General features: G+C 47.4%; 1 protein-coding gene across 1 annotated transcript in view; it reads right to left on the bottom strand.

The window, feature by feature from the left end:
* Positions 1-15,953, bottom strand: part of PRR5 (proline rich 5) — a 31,504-nt gene extending 15,551 nt beyond the window's left edge. The window contains exons 1-6 of the mRNA XM_058805633.1: positions 15,786-15,953; positions 8,037-8,117; positions 6,785-6,833; positions 6,073-6,130; positions 3,472-3,563; positions 1,511-1,651 (exon numbers count right to left, since the gene is read on the bottom strand). Coding sequence (XP_058661616.1) covers positions 1,511-1,651; positions 3,472-3,563; positions 6,073-6,130; positions 6,785-6,833; positions 8,037-8,117; positions 15,786-15,916 — 552 coding nt within the window. The 5' untranslated portion in view covers positions 15,917-15,953. The remainder of the gene's footprint in view (positions 1-1,510; positions 1,652-3,471; positions 3,564-6,072; positions 6,131-6,784; positions 6,834-8,036; positions 8,118-15,785) is intronic.
* Between the last annotated feature and the right edge of the window lie 3,698 nt (positions 15,954-19,651).

Genomic DNA, 19,651 nt, shown 5'->3' on the forward strand with positions numbered 1-19,651 from the left:
ACTGAATCCACTCAAAGCCAGATCCTGCCCAGCCAGCACAGACTCCTAAATGCTCACAGGAAGCTTTCAGAGCTGTCAGCTGCTGAAGGCTGATGGAGAAGGGGCAGTTCACCTCACACCTCAGAGGGGCTGAGGCCTCAGACCATCTCCCTGAAGAAGGTTTCTACACTGGCACTGCCTTGTGTGGAGACCCTGGTGTCTGCTAAGGCAGCTGGGCTCATGGCTCAGTCCCTGTCAATCCCTTGATGCCTCATTACACATTTAGGTCCATGCTCCAGCTTCGCCCTGGGGCTCCTCTCCTCTCTCCAGACACCAGTCTCCATGAGACCCAAACTGCTGTCACTGTGTCACAATCAGCCCGCAGTTTCCAGAAGCTTCTGGAAGGTGGGGGCTATGAGAAGGGAGACAAGACCAAGCAGACATTCCTACATAATAAGGATGTTTTTCCTGAGACAATCAGGCTAAACACACCATTGAACGCTCCAACAAATGGACACTGAGATTATCACTAATTCCTCTGAGAGTTGAAATCTCATTTCTTGACCCAGCAGACAGAATCTTGCTCCTTTCCTTCATTTTCAAAATTGGCCTCATTAGATTATCTTGCTCTTCAAAACAATTTTGCATACAGAACTAATTCATACTGGGATGAAGAGCAAAGAAAGATTTATAAAAAAATCAGAAGCCATGAAAATCTCAATTCCCTCACCCTTTAAAAATCCACCCCTGGTTCTCTCTTTCCCTTCTGCCTCATTCCTTTTCTCCACATCATACTTCATGCTTTTATTTAATTAAGCAAGTAAAAATATCTTAAAATTGCCTTTTGCCTGGATTTTCTAATTTTGTTTCTCCTACTACTACACAGAGAGAAAAAAATCTAACACTGAAGTCAAATACCAGTATCTGGTCCTAATGTTTTTATATCATCAGTTCTGATAGAATGTGGTTCCCAGGATTCAACCATTGCTGTATGAATTGCATATTCACTTGATGCCTGTTCCAATGTGACCCTTCATACCCTGAGCTGCAAGTACAGCAACACAGAGCATCCAATGGAAACTATGGCATCACCACACACCTGCCAGCTTGCAAAGCTTCATGTTTCAGGGCCTAGTTGCAAAACAAGCCTGTACTTTCACACTCTCTTGATCTTATGTCCCTACTTTAAGATATTTGATAGTTTAATTATTACAATTATTATTTTATTACACCATTATATGTCACATTATTATTAGATATTCTATCCTAGATGACATATTAATATAGAGTACATTATTACTATTAAACTATTGGATAATTAAGATATTAGGCTAATAAGATTTTTTAGACACTAGACATTGGGATATTTGGGTACTAGAATATTAGGATTTAGATATTATGACCATGGTAGCACAGAAGCTCTGGCACTCTGGGTAGGATATTTCCAACGAATGAGCAAAATCAGAGACTGTTTAAGAAGACTTCAGCAATGCAGTAGAGAAAGACAGGCTGAGAAAAGTAACCAATTTACCTGAAGTATGAGCAGCATCTGAATAATAGAGGGTGGAACTCTGGCTCTGGAACGGGATAATGCATCCTCCAATTTGATATTGAGGGTGATTATATTCCTAAAGTGCAGAAGAGCCAACTGCCGAACAGAGGGCTCCTTTCCCTTGGAAACACAAAGACAGCAAGAAAGATTATAAGCAGTGTGAAATGAGTTCCCAAATCCTCTGTTCAATCTCCTTCCTCCACTCCTGAGGGATTACAGGAATGGCAAACCCAAATGAAACATGAAGGAAACATCCCAAAGGACAGAGAGCAGCCCCCAAGGCTGCACAGTAAATTCGATTTGGCACCAATGAACTCTACAGATGTGACTGTGTCTGACTGCACATGCAAAGGATGAAGGGCTGGGGTGGGATGGGAGCTGCATGAGATAGGAATATTTTGTATTTTAACAGTTTGTCACAAATTAAATGTATCATAAGTTAAAAAAAGAGGCACAACTGCAAGTTAGTTGAATTTCCATTATTTTGTAAGATTTTGAGTATTCTCTGTTTACTCTCTCCAAATTTGGCAGGAATCCTGACTCAGCCCAACTGTGGATGCTCCTCTCTGTACAGTTTGAGAGATTCACTATAAAGCAGGAGCAGAGCTGAAGTTTGCTGCTGCATTTTCAAAGCCATCTGTCTTTGGTTCAGCAATGCCTGCTCACTGAGGAGGACTCCAGCTGCAGAACACAACTCCAGCTCTGTCTGCAGGAGTTGTGATATACAAGAACACAATCCAGCTCTGTCTGCAGGGCTCATGCAGAGCTGTGAAACTTTCTCTCTCTGCCATGAGGGGTTTTTCCTTGGCTATACTTGGCTGTACCTATGGCAGCTTTGGTGTTCAACTGGGGTTGACTTAAGTCTGGAATAAATAAGCCTGACCCAACCCATTCCTTCTCACTTCCTAAATTATTTACACTGAAGTAAAGAAGGTCCCATATCAGCTTCAGTTGCTAATGAATAGAATTTACAAGAGCACATAAGCACCAATTGGGCTTTTGGAAGAAATGTCAGAACATGGGCAAGATCTATTTGAATTTACATGGGACTTAGGATTCTTAAATCCTCAAGGTTCCTTTGGAAATGCATGTAATTATTTCCATCTGACAGGGGATAAGATTTGTGTTACTGAAATATTGTCAAAGGCCTCAGATACACAACAGAGTTTAATTCAGACTTCATAGCTGTGACTGTCTGAAGATGCAAACAGTAATATCGTTTACATCTGGGTCATCATTTGAGCCATAAAGTCCACTTGAACAAATGGGAGAAGGTTTCTCAAGTTTCCCCCGATATATTCGGGCACCCAGTTCCCACTAAAACCTGTAGGCATCTATGAGCAACTGCAAAGATCACTGGCACCTGTGGTACAGATTTCCTTGAGACTTCAGTGACAAACAATACTCTCTGGCTATCACTGCATTAGAAGATCAAGCACCTATGGTGTATTTAAGATTACTGCACTCAAAATCTGTGCTCATCAAACTCCACTGACTTTTGCGGTCCACTTACCATAGCAGAGAATCTGATCTCAGAAACACACTTCCTTTTCAAAAATGGAGATACTTCCAGGACAAAATTCACAGTGCAGAGAAGGAAATGCATATATTTAAGTCAACACAACTCCATTTATTCCACTCTGCAACACTTCAGTTTATCATTCATGATATTTTTTGACTTTTAGTGTGATTGGCAGATGGACTAACCAGCCTCTCTGCACTCTACTTTTGTTTTCCAAGTTCCCCTTCATCTTTTCCATCTGAGCACCTCAAACCACGTGCATAAGTAACTTATTTGTATGACATGGCTAAACAGAACAGCTGCACTGGAGGCTGGCCCAAGGAGAGAGACTGAAGGATTGCATCAATCTGCTGATGAACCTGTAACGCTGCTTTTTCCAGTTTTCTAAGATTCTTTGATAACACAGTAATTTTTTCACCTGCACAGGATAGAAAATAGCCTGCAGCATGGGCAGGACATCACTGAAGAAAAAATCCCAGGTTTCAGCTAAGGTATCCAGTAGCTTCTGCCCTGCAAAAACACAAAACAAACTAGTGAAGAGTTTTGGTTGTAATCAGATGGCTGCAAAAAGTAAAACGTGCAGCAAACAACGTGACCCTGCTATATGCTAGGATAAACCATGCAGCAGCTACTTGTTAGTTTTCCACAGTGGTGTACCGGATCCTTCCATATTTGTGTCTTTCCAGGTGACTCACCTAATATTCTTAATAAACTCAGAGTCTGAGGTGACTCAGGAGAACCCTGTGAAGAATGAAGAGTAATGGCCCAGGTTACATCTTCCTCTTGCAGTAACACTTGCTGGACAGGACTGTGGAGGGGAGCAGGGGGAGAGCACAGCACAGCAGTGCATTGGGGAGCATTCCTGCAGAGGAACTCACCCCACTGTGCTCCCTCCTGCCTTTCAACTGCAGGGCAGCAGAGCAAAGCACACTCTGTGGAGATGCTCTGTAAAGCATCCTCTCAAACTGCATCCTCCCAAATGGCATCCTCTCTACTGCGGCGGGGCAGTGGAGCAAACCACACTTGGTGGAGATGCTCTGCAAAGCATCCTCTCAAACTGATCCCTTGCAGCTTTTCCACTGTTCCCTTTCTCACACAGAAAAACTCACCCAAGTCCATGGAAAGAACAATCGTGTTAGGGCTGTAATTTTTACTCTCACTTTCATGCAATGCAGTTAGAATTTGCTATGGGGAGAGTTCCCCGCGGCCCTCATCACAAGGCCACCTCCAACCCATTCCTTCCCAATCCTCACAACAAGGCCCCCTCCATGTCCTGGAATCCTCACAACAAGGCCACCTCCATGTCCTTCCCCAGCTGCAGCCACCTGGAATCCTCCCCAGCAGAATCTGGAGAAGCTCTGGCCAGGCTGTACAACCAAGCTGGATATTGAGCTCCTCACAGAACATTTTACACAACACAGAGGCAAACGCAGGAGCCAAGATCCACAGAGGAGATATGGTTCAACAGGTGGGCTCTGGCTTCAGATCCCTGTTCCCCAAAAGGGCCCATGTGACCCTGGACAAGCTTCTCTACCATGCCTGTGACCCCAAGCCAGCTGTGAGAGCAGAGCAATGCCTGCACCTCCACCAGCAAGTGTTATGGAGGAGAAGACATCAGAGATCTTGACCTATTCAGACAAGACAATAGGACTTACCAGGACGCAAATTCAGTAGCAATCAATCAATACTGCTATTGGTGTCAGAACGTGACGCTATTCTCAATTTTTGTATTAGAGCATTACTTGGAGCCTCATCCAGGGAGTATTTTGCCCAGAATTACACACATATCACAATGCAATTCTGCATGAAAGCACTGACACTGGTGACTGCACTCAGAGTTAGCCAGTCTTCACTATGGGATACTTGATCCCTCTACCTTTCTAAGCACATGATGAATAACATCAGCTGTGGTGAATCTGCAGCTCCTGAATGATTTCCTTGCTGATGACTCTAAGTGCTTTCAGTGACAGATGGATCATCATGCTATACTGTGTTCCACCAGCTGCTGGCTTGTGGAACACACCAAGATCGTTTTTCAGCACCACCAGGCAGGAGTTCTCTCCATCCTGCACAAGACTGAAAAGGGTGTTCTGTTTTAATTTTTAAAACATTTTAAAAAAATCTGTTTTTCGTTAGTTTTAATGAAATACAGCAGGAGACCAACTAAAAGATTTCTAGCAGCTGTAACAGTAGTAGTAGTAGCTATAATAACAATGGTGGCAGTAGTAGTAACAGTAATAATAAACATGTGCTGGTTTTGGCTGGGATCAGTTTCTTCCCAGGAGCTGGCAGGGGCTGGAACAGTGCTGATGACACAGGGATGTTTCAGTTATTGCTGGGCAGGGTGTGCACAGAGCCAAGGCCTTTTATGCTCCTCTCCCACCCCCCAGTGAGGGCCTGGGGGGGACACAAGGAATTGGGAGGGGTCTATTTTCACTTCTCCTGAGCTGGATGTCACTGAAGGAGATGGAGGCGTCCTTGCTGGAGACAATCCTTCCCTGACTCCCTCAGTGCTGCTCTGGGCAAGCACCTCTCCTTTGAAAAGGTTAATGAGAGCACCAGGGCAGGGCCCAACAGCAGACTGCAGGGATGGACTGAGGCATGCTGACCCGCAGTGCCAGGAAGAGAGGGAGAGCATGGATTGAGGGATGGACTGAGGAATGGACTGGGACATGCTGACCTGCAGGAACAGAGTGGAGAGAATGGATTGAGGAATGGACTGGGACATGCTGACCTGCAGGAACAGAGTGGAGAGAATGGATTGAGGAATGGACTGAGACACGGTAAACCACAGTGCCAGGAACAGAGTGCACAGCATGGATTGAGGGATGGACTGAGGAATGGACTGGGACATGCTGACCCACAGTGCCAGGAAGAGAGGGAGAGCATGGATTGAGGGATGGACTGAGACATGCTGATCCACAGTGCCAGGAACAGAGATGAAGAGCATGCCAGTGTCTTCAGAATGCATTTGCTAAAACACCTGTGACACACATAGCCATGCTAAAATCCAAGTTACCTTCATAAAACCAGATCTTGTCCCTTAGGATCACCATGCCTTTTGTGAGCAGCTGATTCTGTAAATAAAGAACACACTACATTTACTCAATCCTGTACTTCCCTACAGCCATCATATTTCACATTTTGTTCATTCTTAACTTTAGACAGTGAAGGGGGTCTTTTATTTTAAAAATTAATCAAAGAGCTCTTGCTGTGTCCATCTTATTTAACTCACTTGGGACCCTTGTGAAATTCTGCTATAATCACCTGCTGTTATTAGGACAAAGGATGTATTTTGTGCAGTACAAAGTGCTTCTCGAACTTCAAATGCCTGACCTACAAAACATGTACTTAGAGAAGCAGAAATAATATTGCTTCAACAGACAGTGGTACTGACTTCCAAAAGTCTTTCCTAGTAACTCTATTGCAATGAGCTTCCCTGGTTTACTCAAGGACTTCAATTTTAAGCTAAAAACCAAGGTCTGAAACCAAAAGAAAGACAGCAGTGACCTACAGAAACACCGTGGTAGGGTGGGCTTTCCCTGTCTAACTATCCGTGTGTATACAAAATCCCAATCTCGTTAATCCGTTCATTTCAAAACCACAGAGGAGTCACTGGACATCTCTGAATGCTTTCAAGGGTCTCCAGGTCATCGTTTAGAGTGGGTAAAATTATTGTTCTCAGTAGCATAAAACAGAGTTGTCTTTAAATAAAGAAAACACAGGCCTACCTGTAGATACTCAGTGAAAAATGATCCCAGCTCTGTTTTCAGTAATTGCCTGTATTAAAAAGAGCAAGAAAAGAATCATGCTTTCCATGCATTTCTAGTCAGCTTGCATGATCAGCCAAATGAGATGCTGCAATAAATTCAACTCAACAATGTCACCAAGCATCACTGTGGTGCAGGGTTTATAGCCAAGTAAATTAAAGCAAAATTTGGGCACATTTCTGTCTGTTTGTTGGTTCATACCAGATTATATTTGTCTGACAAATCAGCAGAAATTTTTTTCTCTTCTGTCCCTCAGCAGCAGATGAGCACATTAAGGGAAATGCACTGGGCCAAGCAATCTCAGTCCAGAAGTACCTTTTTTGTCAGTCAGATAAAGCTGAACAATCCTAAAGGCACTTACAATAATAACACTGATTAACCATTATTCCAGCAAGTAACTCAACCTGATTGATGGATCATGCTGGCTGACAGACAACCTAGAAAAGCTACTCCTTGTATGTCATTTTCTCACCAGCCATGTACGAAATAACTGAAGAGTGAGTTTATTTTCATTTCAAGAAGAGCAAACACAGGACCAGTATCATCTGGCTGGACTTTTCTGAAGATATTTCCACAATGAAAGGAACCAGACTGGGAATCAGACAGAGACAGATGAAGCCAGAATATCTGTGTATTCTGGGGAATATACTGGAGTGTCTGCCTCCAGTGCCCAGCCAGAGCAGCAATAAGCAGTAAGGGAAAGGGAATAACTGAGGATCATATCTGGAGACAGCTAGGGAATATAATAAGCTGTCTTTTGTAAGTGCAGATTCTTTCCCACCATTTCTTTTATAAAGCATTGGACAAATTTCCATAAGGAAGTCTGCTGCTTTGCCCTTGCCAGTGAGAGGGTTGGGTAAATAATAATAAGTGCTGAAAAAGTAGTAAAATGTGAAGTGTTGTAAATCCAGATATCAGCTTATATCTTGGTATATTTTCTTTTCAACTGTAACTTAAGTAACTCAAATGGTAGAAATTTCACTTTTTTTTAAAGGGAAGAAAGTTCCCATCATACATCTCACTGGCCTACAGTTAATCTGTTGCAGACAAACTGGCAGTGGGACAAACCTGAACCCTCTGCAGCAGCAGCAGCTGTGACTGTGCTGGGCACAACTGGCACTGGGACAAACCTGAACCCTCTGCAGCAGCTGTAGGTGCCTGGGCTGGCACACTGAGCACTGGCTGAGAAGGCCCTGCAGCCCCAGGCTCTTACCTGACTCCTTCATTGAGGTTGTAGAGCTCATGGTCTGGCAGACCCTTGCGCTGGAACACTGCTATCACTCCATTGTGGATGCTGAAAGAGGACATGAAGAGTCATTAGTGCCCAGCATGATTTGAGAAGGTAACACCTCCACAATTATCCCAGCATTTCTGTCTACACACTTCAGGTCCTTTTAAAAGTCATAGATGACTTCTGGTACTCCCCCTATCCCAGATGCCTAAAAGGAAATTACTGCCTAGAGAATAGATAACAACTTTGAAAATCAGCTCCTTTTGATCTGTTCCAGCTCAGTGGCTTCAACAGCTGCACATCTGAAATCAGCAATTTCAAAAACTTAGGCCAGTATTTTTAAGTACTGCAAGTATTTATTTTCAAGTACTCCCACTGCAAGGGGCTGTCCCTGCAGGAGCTGTGCCAGGCAGCAGCAGGGATTCCCTTGGCAATGCCAGTGCCCACGTTAACCTTCCCCAGGCCCATGCTAGGACAGCTCCCTAGCCGTCCCCAGGCACACAACCCCAAAGAGATGTACTATGAGAAAAGCTCAGCCACCTTCACCTTTCACCTGAGGAGGAAGGAAACTGCAAGTGGCAGTGAAGGGTCTGAACAGCTGTGGGGAAATAAGACATAGCCAGAAATAACAACCACTGTCCTCTTCTCTCTTTTGTTCCTCTGAAGATGTTTCCAGGGCCTCACACACGACTGTGCCACAGCAGTCCCTCCTTCCCCCTACACCCACAAGCACAGATAACATCCACGATCTAACCCAGATTATTTTGGCTGGCTCACACAGACACACTCAATTTACAATTACCTGAAAATCAGCAGATAAATGTCTCTGGTACACAGTGAAGTGACGTGGGTATTTTAACATTATGAGTAATATGGGAAATAAGATCAATGCAGTGAATGAAACAAGCAGTCCTTACACACTCTTCTGATTCAGAAATGAACTCTGCAATGTTGCCTGCCAGACTTCTGCAGGGAAGAATGACTCAATATCTCTCCTAAAAGGCAACGTGCTCCCTGTCTTTCCCTCTGGCATCCCTTTCTAAATGAGAGAGAGGTCTTCTCTCCCCAGCTTAAGAGGTCCATCATTATTCCTCAAAGAAATAAGAGAGAGCAAGCTATTTTAACCAGAATTAAAAGGGAGAGGTTGTGAGCATTTAACTTATTGTCTGTATAGCAGAACAGCATCTACATAAAACATCCTAACAGTGAACTTTCAATCTGCCCTGATGTCCCTTGTAGTGAGGGACAAGATCCTTGTCTGGAAAACAAGCCCTGGTCTCATTATCTGACCACCTGCCTTTCCTTCTCATCACAGACAGCAGTGCTGGTATGGAAGGTGCAGGATACACCCCCAGCCTGCAGGTTATGTGGGATGCTGCTGTGGCCTCAGTTTGTGCAAGGATAATGAAAAGTTTGCTTAAATCTTCCTAGTTACCTTAAACTAGTGAAATAAAACAGACCTAGACCCTGATTAAATCAAGAGGTTTCTATAACAAGTGATTGCTTTAAAAGGTTTGGTCGGAATAGTTCAACCTTTTGGTGTAATGAAAATCTGAGCTGCTGCTCACACACAGCAGTCCTGCAAGATGCTTGAGGTGGGTGGATGGCTTAACCTGTGCCTGCAACCAGCTTTCACTGAGGCTTAAGGCAGTGATGTACACAATGAAACTTATACTGCAGTAGTTAACCTGAATGGAAAATGCCTGTAAACTCTCTTCTCTAACTCTTTTACAACATGGAAGTTAATAATGGGTGCCCTCGTGCACTAATATTGCTGTGAGCGTCTCCTGTGTACTTGCTTTGTGTGTGTGTGTGCACAGGCACACGGCACTGCAGGAAACAGAGTCCAACAGATAATGGTGTTAATGAGTTAATAATGGGTGCCCTCGAGCACTAATATAGCTGTGAGCACCTCCTGTGTGCCTGGTGTGTGTGTGTGTGTGTGCACAGGCACACGGCACTGCAGGAAACAGAGTCCAACAATAATGGTGTTAATGAGTTAATAATGGGTGCCCTCGAGCACTAATATAGCTGTGAGCACCTCCTGTGTGCCTGGTGTGTGTGTGTGTGTGTGTGTGTGTGTGTGTGTGCACAGGCACACGGCACCGCAGGAAACAAAGAGAGTCCAACAGATAATGGTGTTAAATGGGTTAATTAATAATGAGTGCCCTCATGCACTAATATTGCTGTGAGTGCCTGCTGTGTGTGTAAGGGTGTGTAAGGGTGTGTGCACAGGAACATGGCGCTGCAGGAAACAAAACAGAGTCCAATAGAGCCCAAAACCTCACAGAGCAGGCTTGCTGGAGGAGGGGAAATCAGGAGGTGGAAACTGGAGAGACCTTTTTTGGGGGTTGCCTTTAGAGTAACAAAATGTCAGATGGCTCCAGCAATGTACTGCACTTATCTATCCCACTACAGATTGCCAAAGGAAACTGCCAACACCCAAGGCAGCCCTCGCAGCCACAAAAACCAACTCAGCAGCCTGAGAAACTTCATCTCATCCAAAAGACAGCTCATTGCACATTGGACTGAACTCCAGAGGACGGGGTGGCTCCAGCTGACCAACACGTGGGGAATGGCAGCTCCAGCACACACAGCAGACCTTCCCCACCACTGGCTTCACCATGAAGGGAACTGGAAGGTGCAGATCCCTGAAGCACAGAGCTGGGTGCTTGCTGATGGCACCCCCAGCCAGCCCAACAGGGTCCAGGTGGGCAGGGCGGATTATTCTGATATTTACACAGTATTATCAATTATAGGCTGCTGCCTCCAGAGCTCATCACCACCAAAACAGACATTTCTCCTGAGCTGCTGTTTGTCCATCATTACCACCAAAACAGACATTTCTCCTGAGCTGCTCTTTGTCCATCCAGACACCTCTGGGGTGGGAGGCTGGCTCCCTCCAGTACCACCCAGAGCTGTTCTTTCACTGACATCTGGAAGCCAAGAAGGAAAAACTATTGGGATTAAAGCAGTTTTCTGCAGGTCAGACTCAGTCTGGCCAGAGATGAGGAATTACTCCAAAGCTGGGCTTGCAAGCTCTTTAAGTCCTGATCTTGTGTGTGTCTCAGCCATGGCCATGGCCCTCCCAGCTGGGCATTTCCTGGCAAAGCAGCAGCACTGGCCAATGTTGATACTCCATATCACACATCACAGAGATCATTTCAGTTCTCTACAGCAGCCACAGCCTTTGTGTGCAAACAGCACAGGGAAAATACCACCGTGATTTTTTATGCAGTGCTTGCAGATTCTGCCCTTCCCAGAGCTCCAGGTGAAGTCCAGGAGAAAAAACAATGCTGTGTGAATAATCACACCCTCTGACTACCAGGCAGTTAAAGACAACATTTTTGCTTTCAAAAGGGACTACCATTAGTTAGGGCAAATTTCCTCTTCACAGTTACACGAACAGCTAATTAACAATAATTAACCTGATATACTTGCATCAAAACCTTCTTGAAGTCTCCTTCACCAGCCCTGCTCTCCCTCCCACCCCACAGTGAGATTTCTGTCTGCCCTCCATGCACACAGTGTGCCAAACACTCCACACAGGGCTTCAAATAAAGGGTCGGGGGAAAAAAAGATTATCCTCAGGGAGGCAGAAATATTTTAAAATATTTCTAAATAAAAACTGAATAATGGAAGAAAGAGAAAAACATGCTGATCTGGAATATTTTCTCCACTGGAAAAGTCTTCCTGTGATCTGAAAAAACATTAATCTTAAATGATGAGACGAAATATGGTTTTTATGGCTGTAAAAGTTATTTTACAGGAAGTTGTTGTGCTTTTTACAACCCTGTGAAAAAATCAGCCCGGGCCATAAAATCCTTCCAGGTATGGTACATCCCCTGGGATTTACTGCTGATCTCACTGATGTCACAAGAAACTTACCTGTTTTCTTCACCTTTCCTTTGCTATCTCCTATGCCTTCATGTCTCTGTGAATTTCCCATATTTTCTTACATCCAAGAGGATCTGAGAGCCTTTGGCTAGAGGCTTTCCCAGAGCACAAGGCAGCGTGTGCTGGCTCAGTCAGAATGAACACCCTGCCGTGGATTTATCCGGCCTCAGTGGGCCCCTGGTGTGTGAGCCCAGGATTAAACCCTGCGTTTCTCAGCCCAATTGGTTCAGTCAGCATTCAGCCTTCATTTCTTCCCTGAAGCAGAAATGGGGCTGAGGGGGAGAACAAGAACTGAAGACAGGGCTAGTGAAAAAAATCTGAACTATTTTAGTGCAGTGCAAATTGTGTGAGCTGTAATTCAGTAAATTGTTCCGCTATGTTGCCATTGGCTGCTAGTGAACTGCACCGTCAGTGTTTGCTGCACAGATCCAGGGTCCACGGGAAAGCAGGCTCTGAAAAGCCATGATACAAAGTCTCGTTTGCCTAACAGCAGGCAGCAGCTTGGCACCAATTGCCCTTTGGTGTTACAGTACTGAGAAGCATCACTGCATTGTAGTTCAGACGTGAAGAAAAGCACTCAGGGACAAAGTGACCTTCCTTGCTCCCCCAGCAGGCTGAATCTGGCTCCTTCACGCTGTCCTGCCCTGGTGTGCAAATGCAGAAATAATCCTCAGGTATGAGAATTCAGCCTGAGCTGGGACTGGTGTGAAGGGGGCAGAGGCAGGGGAGGGGACACCACTGGACCATGGTGGCCACACAGCGAGTGCAGAAGGGCAGCCATGCATGCCCCCCTCTGAAAACACCCACAGGGACAGAGCTGCTGTGCTGCACAGGACAGACCCCATGAGCAGCAGGGACAGAGCTGCTGTGCTGTGAGAGACAGACCCCACGAGCAGCAGGGACAGAGCTGCTGTGCTGCACAGGACAGACCCCACGAGCAGCAGGGACAGAGCTGCTGTGCTGTGAGAGACAGACCCCACGAGCAGCAGGGACAGAGCTGCTGTGCTGCACAGGACAGACCCCACGAGCAGCACCTCAGCTTCCCAGTCCCTGCATGGCCAGGGCAGCATCCTTGCTCTGCCTCCAGATCTGCCTTTCAGCACAGGATCTGTTCGTGTGGGGCCGAACCTGCTGCATGCTGCACCTCCACTCTCCCGACCTCAGCTCTCTCAGACTCGATCAAAGGCTCTTTGAACAGCAGATACACACGTGCCACACCCAGGCACAGCTGCTAACACCAGGCAAGAACACAGCAGGCATGTTAATATAGAACAGCCAGCCCTGGAGAGAAGGGAGAGCTCTGCTGGTGCAGCTTGCCTTCCCTGATCAGCAGGCTGTTATACTTACACAGAATGAAACAACACAAGCAATCATTTCATTGGGAAGGAAAAATACTTCTGTAAACCAAAGTATGCAAACTGTCCCACGTTGGATTGTTTCAATTTTGCAGCAGAAAAAGAAAAGAAATTCCACAGCCCAAGATTTAAAAAAGCCAAACCAGATTTCTGGTGAGTCAAACTTCAGATGTCCAGGAACATCAGTCTCCCCAGGAGAGATGAACACAGGTTCCCTCAAGACTTGACCCTGCTATATTTATCAAGACGGACATGCACTGGTTATAGGCAGAAGGTACAGTAGATCATTTCCTAATCTATCTAATTCAGTGTCATTTAAGACCTGGCCTTCCTCAGGACAAAGACCCAGTTTTTCAGTCTGTAGAATATCTGAGTTTCTTAACAGCAACAGATGACACAAGTCTTTCTGAGCCTGAAAGAAGAATTACCCTCACTCTTTCACTCGGAAGAAAGCCTTGCCCTGTTAAACAAGAAACCAAGGGCCTTCCCTTTGCCCGTGCAGTGACCCCGCTCATGCCTGCAAGAGCTGTCCTGTGAAAATTAAAAGTTAAAAACTCCTCTTGCTAGCAAACGCATTCCACCTAGGGAAATCCTCTAGTTTGAGTGTCAGCAGGCCCAGGCCTGGAACTCTGTGCCTCCCAGCAAGCTGGGTGCCTGACCTGCTCTCCATTCACAGCGGCCTCCACAGCTCCCTCCCCACATGCAAAGCCTGGAAAAACCAAGCTCTGCCAGCAAAAGCTGTCAGCACACCATCGCAAAAAGGCTCTGGGGACTCTGTTCTGCCACCCTGATCCCCTCCCAGGAGTCTCTTACTCCCTGCTGCCTCCCCTAGGGCTACTGGCCAAATAAAGTCCCAGCTGGCACAACTCAGGATGGCCCAATCTATCCTTGAATTACCACCACCATCCATCTGCACATCAGCTACAACTCAGGGTCATACAAACAGCATTATATTTGAGAGGAAAATCAGTCTCTTTTGTGACCAGCACAGTTTCAGAGTTTAGTGCACTGTTGGCATTAAACACCTAATTCTTAATACAGACATGAAACCACAAATCAAGTGGTGAGAAGGACAGAAGATATGCTATTTAATATATTTTATTTTTCTCAGAATTTTAGCAAATTTGTCTGTAGTTCACTGGTATTTTTCTTCCTACAGTTGAACCACCTTACACTTATAAAATACTACAGATGACACTTTCCACGCCATGATCCCGGAGGTGACATTTCATTTTCAAAAATCACCTAATAATTTAATTCCTAATGATTCATCTTTTAAGATTGTTGCCAAAATGGACTTTCCGAATAGCTGAATGATTGATACATTCACAATATGTTTGCATAGGTTTTCTTGTAAAACAGCCACAGGATTAAAATGTATAAACACAATAAAGTAAACAACCAGGGCTTATTTTCCCCGTCCAAAGTGCAGCTGCTCGCATGTGTGTACATACACACATGCACAGATCTATTTGTACCAGCACGAGTAAACTTAGCAGACTTTGTCCTAAGTGTATCAACTACCAGCGACAGCCATAGATATGCAGATAAAAAGTATGTAACTTAAAAAAAAAAAAAACCTAAGCCAAATAAACTTTGAATGAGAATGTCTAGATAGACACAAAGGTATGTTTGTAGCTGGACCCTATGAAACAAGTTGTTGTCACAAAGGCTGAAGGGAAGGCAGGGACCCCTGTTTGTTATAAGCCTTTAGAGAAAGATTAAGAGCACGGGGAAAAAGGCACTCCTGTGTTTATCTGAGCAGGCAGCCAGCCTGCAGCCCAGGGAGCAGCCCAGGGAGCAGCCCCCTGCACTCCAATCCCCTGCCGGAGCCGGGCAGCCCAGGGAGCAGGCCCTCGCACTCCAATCCCCCTCCCGGAGCCGGGCAGCCCTCGGAGCAGCCCCTCGCACTCCAATCCCCCTGCCGGAGCCGGGCAGCCCAGGGAGCAGCCCCTCGCACTCCAGTCCCCTGCCGGAGCCGGGCAGCCCAGGGAGCAGCCCCTCGCACTCCAGTCCCCTGCCGGAGCCGGGCAGCCCAGGGAGCAGCCCCTCGCACTCCAATCCCCTGCCGGAGCCGGGCAGCCCTCGGAGCAGCCCCTCGCACTCCAGTCCCCTGCCGGAGCCGGGCAGCCCAGGGAGCAGCCCCTCGCACTCCAATCCCCTGCCGGAGCCGGGCAGCCCTCGGAGCAGCCCCTCGCACTCCAGTCCCCTGCCGGAGCCGGGCAGCCCAGGGAGCAGCCCCTCGCACTCCAATCCCCTGCCGGAGCCGGGCAGCCCAGGGAGCAGCCCCTCGCACTCCAGTCCCCTGCCGGAGCCGGGCAGCCCTCGGAGCAGCCCCTCGCACTCCAATCCCCTGCCGGAGCCGGGCAGCCCTCGGAGCAGCCCCTCGCACTCCAGTCCCCTGCCGGAGCCGGGCAGCCCTCGGAGCAGCCCCTCGCACTCCAGTCCCCTGCCGGAGCCAGCCCACGCGTGCCCTTACCTGTTCCAGGCGGCGTTGGAGCAGGCCCGGCGCTGCTGCGTTCCCCGCTCGTCCAAGGCTGCCTGCTCTCTCTTGCCCAGGTCACTGAGGCTGGGCGAACTCATGAACTTCAACCTGCGAAGAGTCCTCATGGTCAGAGGTGTGTGTGCGTGTGGCAGCTACGCACACGCCATCCTGTTCACACGCACACACACGTGGCTGGGGCAGCGGTGCAGTGCGAGCGGTTCCCTCCGGCTGCTGGGCAAAAAACAAACTTCAAAAAGAAAGAAGAGAGAACCGGTCTCTACGGAGCACACCTCTGCCAGCAAGAAAACAAACCTTTAATCAGATCAACTCTGACGTCACCAACTGTGGTTAATCATTTCTCCAGTCCTTTCAAGAAATAAGTCAAACTTCTGGCTGCTGCCACAGTGCACTGAAGGGGCCCCTGTAACCGCAGCTGCCCCAGGCACAAAGGCTTCCCTTCCCTTCCCTTCGGTGTCCCGGGAATCTCGCTCAGCACTGCGCTGCTCCACCTGTCACAGCAACTGCTCGGCTCCTCCAGCAGCCTGGGGGGCTCCTGCAGTGCTTCCCAACCTCTCCCCCTCTTCCTGCACTCATAAATGGAAACAAAACTGCAGGGCCACGGACAGGAACAAAAGCAAACCAAACCAGCAAACCTAAGAACCAGCACTGACGCACTGAGACTTTACTGTGAAGTTTCGTAACTCCTGTGCCTGGCCACGTTAGGACACTGAATGCTCACACTCACACATCCACACCCTCAGAGGTTGCTCTGGCTCAGAGCCTCGCAGAGAGGATTCACCAGCAATTTAACTGCCGAATGAAAAGCGATGGGCTGGGCTTTAGCATTTGCAGGAATTCTTGGTGGCCCACACGAGATGCTTTGCCTTTCTCTGCCTTTTACTGGTTTTATTTTAAATTGTGCTAACAGCTGCACGACGTGGGGCACACTGTGTTTCTACAAAAGCCCCATGTGTCTTATCTTCAAAGGGAAAATCTCTCTCTGACTGCAGCTGAAGGATGTGCTGCCACCAGACTCCAGCCCATGCTTAGTTCACTGTCACTCACTTGCAGCTCTGTTTCAAACCCAGGAGTGCCTGGCTCACCTTTGGGAAAGCTTGAACAGACGGAGCCAGAACATCAGAATGGCTCTTCTGTGGCTACTGCATTGATCTGCAAACGGTCTGGTAAAAGCCACAAAGGCTGCTTGCAGAGTAACCTGCACTCACTGCAAAGGGGCTGCAATACAAGAACACAGCCTTTGCTTTTTTTTTTTCTTTCTGTTTTCTCCTTACCCTTTTCATGTGTGATAGCCTGTTGTCCAGATTCAGGCTATAACCAGATTTGGCGTCCAAATAACAAGACAAAGCTTACAATACAGGAAAACTCAATTTCTCACAGAGAGATCAGCCCCATGTGTATCATATACTGACATGTTTTAGTAAAAAACAATTCCTCTCACTATTCAATTGAGGTCAGATAAGATTATTTCATATAAATATTTACTTCCAAAATTTGAATTTGGTGTTAGCTCCATGGGGACCAACTGCAGAACGACTTAGAGAAATAAATATATTTTTACCTCGTGCCAGTTTTAGCCATAGTGTTTTATCCAGCTGCTTGAATTAGCACTGTATTAATTGCCCTTCCCACACCAAAATTCTCAAGTATACAAACCAGCATCACGGTAAATGGCATGTAACATTTCACACATCTAACCTATGGACAAAGACATTACTATCCCCAGTCTCTGCCAGATGTTTAAATCCTTCAAACAAACAACAATCTATGGTGTATATGGCAGCAAGAGGAAAACAAATATATATATATATATATATATATTCATATTGTAAGGGATGAGATGCCTTCTACAGCATACAAGTGAGGGAGCAAACACACCTCCAGCAGAACACTGCTTTATCCAACCAGGATGCAGGGTACTCCATTTCTGTGGACAATATGGCTGGGGAGAGCAGTGGAACACAACTCAGCCTAAGCTTCTGCTAAGGGCTCAGATAAAATGTTTGTTTGCCCTGTTAAGTGAAACAACGAGTTAGATAAACAAGGGGCAATCTAATTCTCTCTAATTTCATTTTCCACCTAGCTCAGGAGCTTTTCTGCTTGTCACTTGCTGTGAATTTGATAGGTTTTGCAAAATGTTATTATACTGGATTAGATCCTTGGACTTTTTAACTCTTTGATTCCATCTGCATGGTGAAATACTACACCTGCAGAAGTCATTCTATTTATTTACCACCCCATCAACTGCAGTAACCAGTACTAGACTCAGAGTCAACACATGCACCAAAACCACAGGCGAGCCAGCATCTCAATCACCTGAAACATTTTTAACAGGGGACAGGCTTTCTCTACACTCCTTTCTCCCTTTTATGATTACACCTGAACCAAATGACAAAATAAATAATTTTCAAAAAGGGCTACCTCCACCCCTAACTGCAGAGTAATACTTCATACTTAAACTATGCTGTGAGTCCACTGACATGCCTGACTTCACGTCAGTCATTAACTTGACCTGAGCAGCTCTTGGGTACGAATGGCGAAGATAAAATCTGTACTTCAGCACTACAAGTGAAGAGAGAGGTGGGGTGATGTGCCCAGGCCTCCCCATGAGCAGGTGGCAGGGACACCAGGAGATCCTGGGCCCCTGTTTCCCGTCCCAGCAGAGGAACGAGTGGATCCTGCAGGGCACAGGTAGCTGGGGATTTCTGGGGTCAGAGGGCAGAGCAGGAGAGTACAGCACTCCTGGAAGGGCTTGTGCTGAGCTGCGCCTCTGCAGCCCTGGGGCAGAGCTCTCCATCCATGCAGCCCTGGGGCAGAGCTCTCCATCCATGCAGCCCTGGGACAGAGCTCTCCATGCAGAGCTCTCCATCCATGCAGCCCTGGGACAGAGCTCTCCATGCAGAGCTCTCCATCCATGCAGCCCTGGGACACAGCTCTCCATGCAGAGCTCTCCATCCATGCAGCCCTGGGACAGAGCTCTCCATGCAGAGCTCTCCATCCATGCAGCCCTGGGACACAGCTCTCCATCCATGCAGCCCTGGGACACAGCTCTCCATGCATGCAGCCCTGGGACACAGCTCTCCATCCATGCAGCCCTGGGACACAGCTCTCCATGCATGCAGCCCTGGGACACAGCTCTCCATGCATGCAGCCCTGGGACACAGCTCTCCATCCATGCAGCCCTGGGACAGAGCTCTCCATCCATGCAGCCCTGGGACACAGCTCTCCATCCATGCAGCCCTGGGGCAGAGCTCTCCATCCATGCAGCCCTGGGACACAGCTCTCCATCCATGCAGCCCTGGGGCAGAGCTCTCCATCCATGCAGCCCTGGGACACAGCTCTCCATCCATGCAGCCCTGGGACACAGCTCTCCATCCATGCAGCCCTGGGACACAGCTCTCCATCCATGCAGCCCTGGGGCAGAGCTCTCCATCCATGCAGCCCTGGGACAGAGCTCTCCATGCAGAGCTCTCCATCCATGCAGCCCTGGGACACAGCTCTCCATCCCTGCAGCCCTGGGACACAGCTCTCCATCCATGCAGCCCTGGGACACAGCTCTCCATCCATGCAGCCCTGGGACAGAGCTCTCCATCCATGCAGCCCTGGGACACAGCTCTCCATCCATGCAGCCCTGGGACACAGCTCTCCATCCATGCAGCCCTGGGACACAGCTCTCCATCCATGCAGCCCTGGGACAGAGCTCTCCATCCATGCAGCCCTGGGACAGAGCTCTCCATGCAGAGCTCTCCATGCAGTGCTGCTTCCAGAGCAGTTCCACAGCACAGACTGCTCGCCACTGGCCATGGAGAGGGATGAGAGCCCTGCTGGACTTTCTGGGAGGG

Source organism: Ammospiza caudacuta, chromosome 5, assembly GCF_027887145.1.
Source record: "Ammospiza caudacuta isolate bAmmCau1 chromosome 5, bAmmCau1.pri, whole genome shotgun sequence".
In the NCBI taxonomy this organism is placed as follows: Eukaryota; Metazoa; Chordata; class Aves; order Passeriformes; family Passerellidae; genus Ammospiza; species Ammospiza caudacuta.